Genomic DNA, 13,782 nt, shown 5'->3' with positions numbered 1-13,782 from the left:
CCTGTTCAACTCCAGTGGGTGAATAGTATTCAGTCTAAGCTAGTCAATTTCAGCTAATCAATCTAAGCTAGTTAATATTGTTCTTATCAGTGATTAGTTTAAGAAATGGCTTTAGATCTAATTCTGGCCAATGAGATTTTTAAGGGATGTCATTTGGGAAGAATCTGTTAAAAAGGGATATGTAATTGAAAATGGATATCTTCTGCTTGAAGTTGTATCTGGATGTAACACCTAAAAATGCTACAGACAACTTTCCACCATGGGGAGAAAATCCTGAGGAAAAAACAATGTACTGAAAAAGCAGGGCAAAAAACCAAAAAGAATGTTGGTCTTTGATGATGCCTCTGAGCTACTGAATTGCCAAACCCTGAAAACGAAAAATAATTAAATCTTTTCTCTCATATTATCATGTAAGATGGTATATTTTTATTATTATTTAAGTGAGCTAAATGGAGTTTCTCTGTTACATGCAGGGATGGATTCTATTTTCTGCTGAAAGTACTAGAATACCCGTCAAATGTGGCTTAAACAATAGAGATATTTATTATGTCATGTTTCAAGAAGTTCGAAGGTGGTGTGGTTCCAGAATTGGTTCACTTGCTCAACAGCGTCATCACAGACCCAGATGCTTTCCAACTTTCTACTCTGCCATTGTTAGAGGTGATATCTTCTCCTTGTGCTTGCAGATGTGGTGATGTCAAGGTGATATCTTCTCCTTGTGGTTGCAAGATGGATGTAGCCATTCCAAGCACAATCTACAGAAATGGAGAAAGAGTTCAATATAATTTCTCTTTTTCTCTTTTTAGTAGTAGTAATGCTAATACTACTTATGGGAAAATGAAAAATACCTTTGCAGTGGGGATCCTTTTCACACCAAACACTTTAGTTGAGAATAGAACATTATTTTATCATGCAGATGTGGTGTTGAGTTCTGACTAATAGTACCAGTGAACATCATTACCTACTAAAGCAAAAGTATTCATATCCCCCAAATTTCAATTGCAATGTTAGCCTTATACACTGGCAACTAATTGGTTATTAAATCAATGTTAACTGTAGGGTTGGAGAAACTTCAAGGGGAATGTTAAGCATTGTTAGCTGTATATATTAATTTAAATAAGAATATATCTCTATTGAAGCAAGAACATTGCATTTTTAAAGCCCTTCATACAATGGCTACCTAAACAACTTTCTGTTTATTTTTCTGTAACATGATACCTAAAATTGGGGGTAGGGTATAGTCCCCCAATTTGAAGGTAATTGTAATAATCACTTAAAGTAATTAAATTAGAATTTGGAGTATCATAATTTCTCAATTCTGAGTTGCTCATTTTTCTGTGTTTTAATTTTTTGGAGCTTGGGATACATCATACAACTGATGTGCTTAATGTAGATTTACATTATTGTATTTAAGGTGACAGTCTTTTAAAACTTACTTGAAAAGCTGTAAATGAATATTGCATCTTGCAAGAAATTGAGAAAAAGCATGTGTCAAATAATAATTACTCAATCAAGTTTGGCACTTGCTATTTTTGACACATCCATTCTACCTTTTGACTTAGTAAGTAGTTTCAGTAAAATGCCTTGGTTCTGAATTCAAAGATATTTTATAGGAATTTTGCAGTAAAAGATAAAGAAATGAGATGTGTTATTCTTCTAGTGTCCTTCTTCTTTGGGAATAGAAAAGAATAAACATGCAAGAAGACATTAACAGACCAAACATGTTTTTATGACAGTTATTGTGAATGTTTTAAACTCTGCACGTAAAAGACAATAATAACAAAAATAATAGACTTCATTTGAAGTGAAGACCATAGGCAAACCCAAATTAAAATTTAAGGCAGAAAATAGCAAGACAAAGCAAAACATTTTATGTTCATCAAAGCCACAATTTAAAGTGAATATTTAATCTGTATAAACCTTTATGTGCTCAATGACAGCACAAAAACAAATAAAGAAAAAGCCCATAGGTATTCATGTTCACCATGGTGAACATGATCATAAAGAAAAATTTTAACATTTAATTTTGAATTTTAAAGGAGATAAACAAGAATTTAGAGAAATTAAATATTGACTTAAAATAGTTACCTTATACTATACACAGAATGCATATTTGTTAAATGCCCTTTAACATTTACAAAAATTAATTAAATAGAAGGCGATAAGGAAAACCTTAATATATTTCAAAAGATTTAAGGAAATTACAGTAAAAATCGTACATTGGTTTCATGATCAAGATGAGAATCAAAGTCTTCTGGAGGAAGGAATTTTAGATGTCCTTTTCCATTATCTTCTATGATGAGCATTGAGGCTCGTACTTGTTGCCATGGTTTGTCTTCTTCCCACGTCTTTGGGTATTTGTCTAGGTCTTTTGAACATTGGGAAGAACTTGATCACTCCATCATTTGTGTGCTTAATCTTTCTAACAGGCCACCCCAGTATATGGTCAGAAAGCATGATGGCTTAATACAGTGCTATACAAATACTGGTGGAGAGGATGAGATTGGCAAGGAAATCATGCTGACAACTTTTGCCCAGAAGTATTCTTAGTTATAAAAGCAAAGGAATAAACATAATACCATTTTATTACATAGAGTACTCACATTGCTACTCTACCTTATTCCAGGACATTTTAAAGGAGATTTATAAAGATACACACAATGAAACATGATAGCAAAAATTAAAGTGGGGTCAACACAAAGAAAGACTAAAAAACAAGATGTCAGAGGAATAAAATAGAGACAGATTGAGAGTAAAAGAGTATACAGGCTCCCTCTTTACTGAAAACAAAGGCAGGAAACACCCATTGAATTCAATTTTGAGAGCAAGATTTTGCTAGTATGACTTGACCTAAGTTGGCTGTCTTTACAAGGAGTCACCTTGAATATGGTGTTAAATCTACATATTCGATCTTGTCTGGAAATCAAGTTCTTGATCCTAAACAGGTTGTCTCAGAAAAAGCAAGAGAAAATCACCCAAAACAATATCCTAACAATATAACTCTAGTTTAGGGAATGCTTGGCTACTTCAGAACACTTGTCTAGAAGAAGGGTTATTATATTTCCATATATTCTTTGGAATATATTAAAACACTGTGAGCCAACTCTATTCTAGTCAATCAGTTTCTACTCTTTCTCTTCCATTTCCAGAAATGTGTTTCTATGTAAAAACTAATTATTTTTGCTCAATAAAATTATACATTAAAGGCAAAAAATTACCATAATGTTTCTTCTACTTTACCACATAAAGTTTAATAGTCTTGCTTTTTGTTAAAATTTGTTTCTGAATTATAAAAACCAGTGATGTGGTATCATGATCATTTAAATATCTTTCAGCTTTGGTCTAGAATATATAATTATACTTCCATTTTTTTGAGGTGACTTAGTATGTGCACATAGGAAACAATTAGAAGCAAACTTAAACAGTCTCAGAAGCTTTAGTCATAAGGAGTAGGAAAGAGTATGTGAGAGGTGCAAATAACTTGCATTATGCTTGCATTTGTGGACACTCCCATTTACAGTGTATCCGCATGGCCCAAGTGTGTGTCAGAGATGTTGATGTGGTAGTGATTCTCCATGAGGGCAGCCAGGGAGAACACTATGGACTAGCTTTGCCTCATCCCAAGCCATATGGGAAATCCTCAGAAACACAGAGTGATTATAAAAAGATGGGCACCTGAATCCAACAAGAAAGGCAGTGTAGTATAATAGAGAGAATACTGTACCAAACTGGGTGTTGTCTTTTATCTGCCATTTGACCCAGTACCTATCATTTAACTTGTCTAGGCCTGGGTTTCCTCTGCAACTGGTGCTTGTGGCTTGGCTCTATACAGAAGACAGTAGGTATCCTTGGAGCAGTTTTTCATCATTACTATTTAAAAAAAGAAAAAACAAGAATGAACTAGATCAGTAATGTAGTGGGGGAGGCCAGTATATTTTATTGTCCTGGGTGAAAGCTACAATGGGACATTTCAAAGTCTATGGGGGAGAGCACTTATAGACTTCCTGGGGAGTAGAACTGATTACTTGGGGGAGGGAACTGGTTACTTGGGCTACTTGAATGGATGAAGATGCCTCCTGGGAAGAAAAAGATTAATGTTAAATGTTATTAGGAACCCTGGATTAAGTTATTATTCTTTGAGATCTTCTGTCAAAAGCAGGCATTAAAGGCTGAAGAAAAGCTCATCATAATGGAAAGGGGAATCTTGGTGGATGATTGGAGCTAAGTACCTTCGAATGTTGGAGAAGACTGATTATGGCAAAGTGGGTGTTGGAGGCTCCACCCCTCAGGTGCCAGCTGCCTTAACAAGATATAGGTGTAGGGAACACTCTGAGCATGTGAACATGAACTAAAACAGTGGTGACATTAGAACCCAGTACCAAAGTTCAACATATAGAATAAACTCTTATCTTATTGTTTTATTTCCATGTGCCTTTCATTTATGAAAAAAACTTTTTTGGCATCCTAACAAGGTTTGGATCAAGTGATTAATGTGATCATATTTGTACTTGATGGTAATAAAGAGGGTCTTACCAATTATATCTAAAGAACAGGTCTGAGCAGATAATCTCTTAGATTTCTTCTAGTTGTAAAGTGTTACTATTTTATTATGCAATGAGAGTAACTTGTTGCTAATTTTAAATCAAACCCATACATTCCTGAACAAGAAAATTTTGATTTATTTTATAGTACTTGGCACAAAAAGTCTTGAACAATTGGGATGTTCAGATAATTAAAGAGCAAATGCTAACAGAATGATAGCTTGTTATTTGATCCTTGACATGTTGTACTTATACTTTCATTTTCACCCTGGATTTCTCAGTGCACATTTCTAGCCATGTTTGAGGTATGTCTTGAAAAAGGCAAAGACACTAAGTGTATGTAAATATTTATTCAAATTCAAAGAGAGAGAGAGAAAGAGCATTTTACTGTACTATTATTTATTAGGTTTGTCTTAATATTTTACAGGGTAAGCTCCATGAAGGCAGAGATTTTTTGTTTTTATTTTTGTTTTGTTCATTAACATATAACAAGCACTTAGAACAGTGACTAGAAAAAAGAGGTGCTCAAAAAATACTTGTTTAACAAAAAAGCTACATTTAAATTATAAAATGCTACAAAAAAACTCTTAGAGTTGATAAATGATTTCAGCAAAGTTGCAGGATATAAAATCAACACATAAAAATCAGGAGCAGTTCTATACTCCAGCAATGAACATGCAGAAAAAGAAATCAAGAAAGCTAGCCCATTTACAATAGCCACCAAAAAAATAAAATACTTAGGAATAAAGTTAAACAAGGATGTGAAAAATCTCTACAAAGAGAAATACAAACCAGTGTTGAGAAAAATTAAAGAGGACATAAGAAGATGGAAAGATATCCCATGCTCTTGGATCAAAAGAATTAACATTGTGAAAATGTCCATATTACCCAAAGTGATCTACAGATTCAGTGCAATCCCCATCAAAATTCCAATGACAATTTTCTCAGAATCCAGACATTTATATGCAATGACAAAAGACCATGCATAACCAAAGCAATCCTGAGCAAAAAAAAAAAAAAAAAAAAAAAAAAAAAAAAGCTGGAGGCACAACACTACCTGACTTTAAACTATATTACAAAGATATAATAACCAAAACAGCATGGTGCTGGCATAAAAACAGACACATGGATCAATGGAATAGAATAGAGAATCCAAAAATCAACCCATACACCTACAGCCATTTGATCTTTGACAAAGGCACCAAGTCTACACACTGGGGAAGAGACTGCCTCTGCAGCAAGTGGTGCTGAGAAAACTGGATATTCATATGTAAGAAAATGAAACTAGACCTATACCTCTCACCATATACCAAAATAAACTCAAAATGGATTAAAGAATTAAATTTACATCCTAAAACAATAAACTCCTTAAAGAAAACATAGGGGAAACACTCCAGGAAGTAGGATTGGGTACAGACTTCATGAATATGACCCCAAAAGCATAGGCAACCAAAGGAAAAAATAAGCAAATGGGATTATACCAAACTAAAAAGCTTCTGCACAGCAAGAGAAATAATTATCAGAGTTAATAGACAACCAACACAGTGGAAGAAAATATTTGTAAAATATACATCTGACAAACGATTAATATCCAGAATATACGAGGAACTGAAACAACTTCACAGCCAAAAAACAAGTAACCCAATTAAAAAATGGACAAAGGAGCTGAATAGACATTTCTCAAAGGAAGATATATGAATGGCCAACTGACACATGAAAAAATGCTCAACATCACTCAGCATTCAGGAAAAGCAAATCAAAACCACACTGAGATACCATCTCACTCCAGTTAGGATAGCTAATATCCAAAAGACTATGAATGATAAATGCTGGTGAGGTCGTGGAGAAAAAGGAACCCTCCTACACTCTTGGTGGGACTGCAAAATGGTACAGCCTTTATGGGAAATGGTTTGGAGGTTCCTCAAACAATTACAGATAGATCTACCACATGACCCAGCTATCCCACTGCTGGGAATATACCCAGAGGAATGGAAATCATCATGTTGAAGGGATACCTGTACTCCAATGTTCATCGTAGCACTATTTACAATAGCCAAGAGTTGGAACCAGCCCAAATGTCCATCATCAGATGAGTGGATATGGAAAATGTGGTATTTCCACACAATGGAATACTACTCTGCTATAAAAAAGAACGAAATACTACCATGCACAGCAACGTGGATGGACTTAGAAAAAATTATATTAAGTGAAATAAGTGAGGCACAGAAAGAGAAATACCTCATGTTCCCACTTATTTGTGGAGCTAAAAATAAATAAATAGATAGATAGATAGATAGATAGATAGATAGATAGATAAATACAAAAACAAACGGTGGAGATGGGAGGCGGAGAAGAAGACACAACAATCACAACTCCTTGAACTTGTTAAGACAAGTGAACAGATATGATGTTGATGAGTGGGGGGGGGGGGGAGGGAGAGGGGGAATCAGTAAAGGGACACAAAAATCAACTACATTGTACATGATAAAAAAATTCAATTGTGCAAAGTCATTTTTAAACAATATATGTAGAACTAAATTAAATAATATATGTAAAACAGCACAGTGTTTGGCACATAGCACTAAAATAAAATAATATTGTTAATGATAAAAAAATTGGAAATTTACACCCTTTGTTCCATATTTTTTTCTATATTTCATTCTTTAGGAGACTCCTATTACGTGAATATGAGGCACTGGCAGTTGTTTCACAGCTGACAGTAAATTTGGATTTACCACCTCCCTCCCCTCCAAAACTCTTTCTCCACCACACACACACTAAAATGATGTGCTGTATACAAGAGACATCTAAAACAAAGGGTTCCAGAAGGAGTAACATAGTGGGCATATATTACTTGGCAAGTACAATGTGGACATATTGTAACGGGAATAGGTACAAGGCTCAATAAATAGCTCATGAATTTTTAAGCTTTAAATAAAAATAGTACTAGCAATCAGAAAGCAAAACTTTAGGGATACAGGGAAATAAAGAACAATAACGGCAGTAGGAGACTTTAACAGCTCTCCCAGCCTGTGACTGAAGGAGATAAAGGTAAAGATATAGATTTTGTAAACAGCATAATTAACAAGGTAGTCCCAATAGGTATACAAGTATATCCAGCTTTACATGTTTCGACCAGAATTTGCAATTTTCTTTTCATTGGCCGTGGAACATAGATAAAACTGACCATATACTAGTCTACCATGAAAAGCTCAAAATATTACAAAAACCCAGAAATGTATAATCCATATTTTTTACAACATATGGGAAAGTTCTTACTAGATTAATATGGTATATCTTCTTGCACATTATTTTTACTTGAGGGTATAAGTGATTTAAATAATTCTTTTTGTATTAAAATACCTAATCACATATATAGAAGAACAAAATATATGTTACAAAAAATTTTAAAGGTAAAACAGAAGACTCGAAGACACTACGTTTAATAGGATGACTTTGCTCTGTCTCCTCTCTCCCCAACCCTTCATTCCTCTCTGTTGATAGGGTAATTGGGCCCAAAACTTTGAGAAAAATTATGAAGATATTTCTTTTCACAGTTTAGTGAAATCTACAGTCAGTGAATTAAATAACTAAGATGGATTTAATAGGCTTAAAGCATCATCCCCCTTCCCACCTTTTGCATGGGAAATTAATAACTACTGGCCTATTCTAGACCCAAAGGAATTTCTCCTGTGATGGTATTTAAGGCCCTGGGCCAGGTCTTTAGGGAAAGATTTTTGGAAAGTGCGCATGCCCTCATTTTTCTCAGGGCAAAGGAAACTGCCTGTTCAGCTACTCTCTGAGCTTCTCTGGGTAAGTGCTGTGTCTTACTTACTTTTGTGTCCTCACTACTGGGCTGAAGGCTTGGCCCACAGTAGGTGCTCCTTAAGTACATATTGGATACATAATGTAAACTTCCTCTTACCTGCAGCCAGGTAAGACAGATTTAGGGACATTGGACTTCCTCTCTTCCATCAAGACTCAGCTCTGACACTTACGGCAGTGGTCAGTGGAATATTTCTACTCACTGAAAAAATTCAGTGTATTCTCATGTGCTCTATTTTGGCCTGAGCTCTATGGCTAGGGTTACCCCTCCTTCTGGTGTTCAGAAGATTCTACGTGGAGGGTGAATGAGAGGGTGCCAGTGGCTCTAGCATGTAGCAGGCCTTCAGGAATGGATTTGTCACCCGCTGTTCATCTTTGTTTCCTTTGTCTTTTTTTTTTTGTTTGAGGAAAGTTCAACAGGAGAAAGAAGGAAGGAATAGTGACATAATTTCAGAAAAGGATCATTGGAATGTATCCTGAAGCTGCGCCTCTCCAGATATTCTCTCCTATGGGCAGGGCCAACAGGCACAATGAAAGGGCGGAATGGTCAGTGTGCTCCAAGGATGAGTGGAGGTAAAGACCTGAAGAAAAGTGATGTCCCTTAGAAAAGCATTAGGTGAAAATTGTCTACTGACTCAATTTAAAAGATCATTCATAAGAAACTTATTTGAGAATTATTTTATTAAGAAATATATAGTGTCAATTTCAAAGGACCATGTACATTTTCAAAAGTGATCAGAAAATAAATTAAAGATACATTCTATAAATTTAATATACATATATATATATATATATATAGTAGCTGTAACGAAGGCACTTCTTCAGAATCTACTTGCATGTCAGATAATTTTTAAAACTTGGCTTAGAAAACTTTCACAATATTTTGCTTGAAAGTTCTTTCAAATTGCTTCATGATACATACAACTATTTGTGCACTCTCTTTTGCTTTCATTTCCTTCTTTTGTAAATATTTAATATGAGAACACAAGCAGTGTCATTACATGTAAAAGAAATGCCTGCCTTGTAAACAGAGGTTTAGATGCTATCACTGAGTTCAACTTTTTCTCCTTTTTCAAGGAAGTTCTTCTTTCTTCCTTCCATGAAGCCAGTCATCGATATTACAGAAGTGTCTCCTGACATTTGAGGGATAGTACTTCCTCCACATTAAAAACATACATTAAACAATTAAAATTTACAAAAATAAGTTAAGAAACCCTTCTGTAATTAAAGAATAACTATTGGTAGTCTTTTAAATGTCACTGTGAGTTACTGTTTCATCTACTTAATGAAGATGATTTACTTTGGTGCTTCAAGATATGACTGTAATTTAGATGGTTTCTTTTGTTTCCTTTAATTCGACTGAAACGACGCCACAATCCTAGTAATTGCGAGGCTTGTTTCAGGCATTTGTTTGTTGTGACTTCTCTTTTCTTTCTATTCTTCTTTGCCTGGGTATTATTTATCTGTAGAATAGGAGAATCAATAGTCAAAATGAAGTTTATCTAACTTTAACAATTGTTGAGTAACAGGTTATATTATTTTCTCTATGCAACTCCATCTCTTAACATATCCCCAAACCACCTGCTTATTGTATACTAGTATGTACTTTCTCCAGAGGAATGCCCTCCTGTCTCTCCAGCCATTTACTCTGGCTTCAAGGTCAAGCACCTCCCTCACAAAGCCTCTGCTAATTGCTCAGACCTTTCTTTTGGAAACTCTTAGTGTTCAAGAGTGTTTGTCATTTAACTTGGCTGCCACTTACATGATGTGCTTATTATTGCATCATGGGTATTCCCCACAGTGCTGAGAACAGCATCTTATGCATAGGAAACACTGAATATTTATTGAATGATTAAATGAATAAATAAATTCATGATTTCATGATCTCCCTGACAAATTCTTCAAAGGCAGGACCTATCTTCAGACTCTTTAAAGATATAATTCAGTAAACCTAGTCTATTATTTGGACCCAAAGTGCTCCTGCTCCTTCCCACCACCTACATGTGCCACAGACACCTGAAGACTTATTCTGAAGAGGATTATGATGTATTCCTTCACCTGAATTACCTTTGAGTAGTGGCAGACTGGGCCTACTAGACACATGGTATTTAGACTGATAAAGTTTGTTGAGTTACCAAGCAAAGATCTTACAGTCTAAAATCTGATATATAATTATTAAGTATTATTGGTTTTAGAGTTCCCTTTTGGGCTTGGGAGGAAACTGAAATAAATTTCTCCAGATTCTCCCTTTCTCACATGCTGTCCAAGAACTTGATCTAGCCTGTCCTCTGTGCTCTTCTTCTATAGATAAATTTATTATGGCCATCTGTAGATTTGCCAGGGTCTCCTTGATAATAAGGCATAGAGCCAAACATTTTTCTCATATGGCTGCCTGGTATCGAGTTTCTAACTCAAGCTCAGTACGGATCAGCCTTATGGCTTCAATCCTCAGCCTCTAAAAAATGACATTCTTAACCATCCAGACACTCAGATTTCAGATTGATAAAGTACATAAGGTCAATAAGCAGCAATCACATGTATCTGCACTTGTCTCTGTCTTTCTTAAACTTGTTATCATGAAAATAAATTCTCTAGTTTACTTACCAGATAAATAAATATTTATTGAGTACCCGTTATGTACTGTGCACTGTTCCAAGTGTATTGACTCATTTAATCCTCATAAACATCCTGTTTGGGACTTACTACTATGATCCTTATTTTTCCCAGGAAACCAAGGCACACCGAGGCTAAGTAACTTATCCAAGTCTTCACAGAAGTTGCTGGGCTAGGATTCAAAAGCAGGCTGTTTCCAGAGTTCCTACTCACAACTGTCCACTATACTGTGTCCATATTTAAAGTTACACATTCATTCAAATGCATGTAACCACATATGCACAAATCTATTATGTAAAGAGACAGTAATAGCACCCATACAAGCAATTAAGCAAACACAGGATAGAGATTTACTGTGTAATGTAACATTATCAGAAAGAGGCCTACAATTTTTAAGTGGTAAGTCCAAGCAGTGTTGCTCAAACTTTGAAATGGACAGTAATCTCTTAAGGAGCTCCATCCCAGAGATTTTGATTTTGAAAGTCTGTGTTGGATCCGTAGGAACTGGCATGTTGAACAGTCACCTTCCCATGCTCTAGCAGCCAGAACATTCTGATGTAGGAGCCTCACTGATCATACCTTGAAACACTGACCTAAGGACTAGAACCATAATTCAGCCAATATTTATGATTCAGAATCAGAACACTAGAAATAGACGGGTTTGGGTCCGGTTGTCAGCGTGGGACTAATTGACAACTTACAGCTTTTACCTGGCTAACTTGCTCTTCAAAAGATAAAATCTGAATAAAAATCACAGAACGACTTCTTCACCAAAGCCCCAGGTTAACTCGTAGTTAGCTCCAAGGTATTACAAAGCGAGCGTCCGATGCATCGGGCTTACCTGAATTCCAGAGTAGCCTGGGCACTGCAGAGTGAGGGTAGCCTTAGTTTTCACCGCGAACATTTCCTTGTGGAGTGACGTGCAGCCGTGGGTGGGACTGAAAGTAACGCGCTGGATTTCAGTGAGGCAATCTGGCTGCTCACAGGCGGCAGAAAGAGAAAGAAAAAAAAACAAAAAAACAAAAAAAAAAAACCGTGTAGAGCGTTGGTAAGAATTAAGTGAAAGAGGCAGGCAGCGGGGGCGGAGGAAGAGCCGGATGCACACAAAGATGTCTCAAGAGCGAAGAGGTCACGGTAGAGGAGTGGGAGCAAGAACAAAACCAGCAGAAGGGGCGTTGCGAGAGTAGCTGAGGGCGCTGAACCAGAAAGGACCGTCGCCCACGCTCGCCCCGCCCAGGGCTCCCGGCCCGGGAGAGTGCCAAGAGCTCCGGGTGGTGCCCCTGACATTGTTCTCCAGTCTCAGTTCCCCATTTGCCTTTCCTTGAGGGTGTGTGTGTGGGGGGGGGGGGGGGGGGGCCGGGGGCAACCTCTCTTGGAACCCCGGCTCTCTCGAGAGACTTCCTCCCTCGAAACTGGAACAGAAGTGCCATATCTCAAGCGGGTGTCCCCTACCCGGCTGGTGTCGCCCCGGAGCCCAGCCACCTCCTGGAGTTCTACGCTCTGCAGGATCCCCCTCCCTGCAATGCCTGGCTGAAAGCCGGCAGCACTGACCGCTTCACTCACCGGGTTGTTACAGGAGATGTTGTAGTTGAACTGGGTGCTTTTGGTCTGGAAGACAGAAAAAAACAAAAAACAAAAAACGATAAGAAGGGTAAAACCTTTTAAATCCACAGGAAAAAATCATTCTCCCGCCCCTTGCTCCCATGCTTTAAAGGTGCTCTGAAAGCAGTTTCCACTGAGGTACTTGTTTCCTATGTCATTGACAAGGCAGCGAAACAGTTTAGTCTTTAGATGGTGCTGGATGATGTTTGAAACCACACATCAAAGGGTCTGCGTCTTAGAGGGAGTCTTCCCTTCCCACCTGCCCCCAAGCAGGCACACCTGCACATGGGACTACACATGTGAGCAAAAAGGCCATTTTGAGCAATAATGCCACTTCTTGAATGTCCACATCTGCCCTGTAGCCATTCATGCATTTCACACAGGCACACTCTATCCAGAAGTTTAAATAATCAGGAAAGTGTTTACTATTGTGTACTAAAAATATCAAAGCACACCATGTTCCATAATAGCCTCCTGAAAAATCTAGGACACCAGAAAGACCAAAACAGCAGCTTCTGTCCTTAGCTGTCCTCACTCACAAGAATTCCCTCTCTTTGTACCACCTTCTTTCTGAAGCCCTTACCCACTCTTTTTACTGTGTAGCCAGAGTAGCACTTTAGCAGAGGGTAAGCACCCTAGATGCTACCTATCCATACCTGCTCATTAGCATCCACACACTTAGAATGCACTAATTTCTACATAGTCATTTTAGATGCCAATATATTTGAATATCACTTGTAAAAATTTTTGACAAAATGCTGGGTCATGACTTTGTCCAAATTGTTTTTCTTTTCTTGAAAGTTAAATTGTAGTTTGTATGTCTATATGCCTACCCTTCCAGTGAGAGAACATTTGTTTTTTAAAAAATTTTCTTCACTTACCCCATTCATATATTTCTTCAGGTCACTAAAAATGATTTGGTCATACTCCACTCTAATTTTGTTAAAGTCACAGTTAGAGAAGTTGTAAGTTAGCACCAGCCCTACTAGTTGCAAGATGAGGATCTTCCTGAAAAAAACTGACAGAACAAACAGTAAGGCATTGGGCAATGCAGTTGGAAACCCAGTGCCAACCCAGTTTCACACTAAATTCTCCCCACCAAGACTGAATGGCCTCTAGATCCACACACCCTGCCTTAGGGCCAGTGCTCAGGAGGCACCAGTCTTGTCCTCTCATCCCCAGTCCATAGGAGGTCCATATT

General features: G+C 37.1%; 1 protein-coding gene across 1 annotated transcript; it reads right to left on the bottom strand.

The window, feature by feature from the left end:
• Positions 1–593: 593 nt before the first annotated feature.
• On the bottom strand, positions 594–13,642 carry TSLP (thymic stromal lymphopoietin; the record flags this gene model as incomplete). Its single annotated transcript, XM_063087618.1, has 7 exons — positions 594–755; positions 2,220–2,368; positions 4,026–4,076; positions 9,667–9,829; positions 11,821–11,955; positions 12,543–12,587; positions 13,463–13,642. Coding segments are annotated over 7 exons (885 nt in total), but the record flags the coding sequence as incomplete, so codon positions are not given.
• Between the last annotated feature and the right edge of the window lie 140 nt (positions 13,643–13,782).

Source organism: Cynocephalus volans, chromosome 2 (genome assembly GCF_027409185.1).
Source record: "Cynocephalus volans isolate mCynVol1 chromosome 2, mCynVol1.pri, whole genome shotgun sequence".
In the NCBI taxonomy this organism is placed as follows: Eukaryota; Metazoa; Chordata; class Mammalia; order Dermoptera; family Cynocephalidae; genus Cynocephalus; species Cynocephalus volans.
The sequence above is the reverse complement of the archived record's forward strand: the minus strand, read 5'-3'. Positions and strand labels throughout refer to the sequence as shown.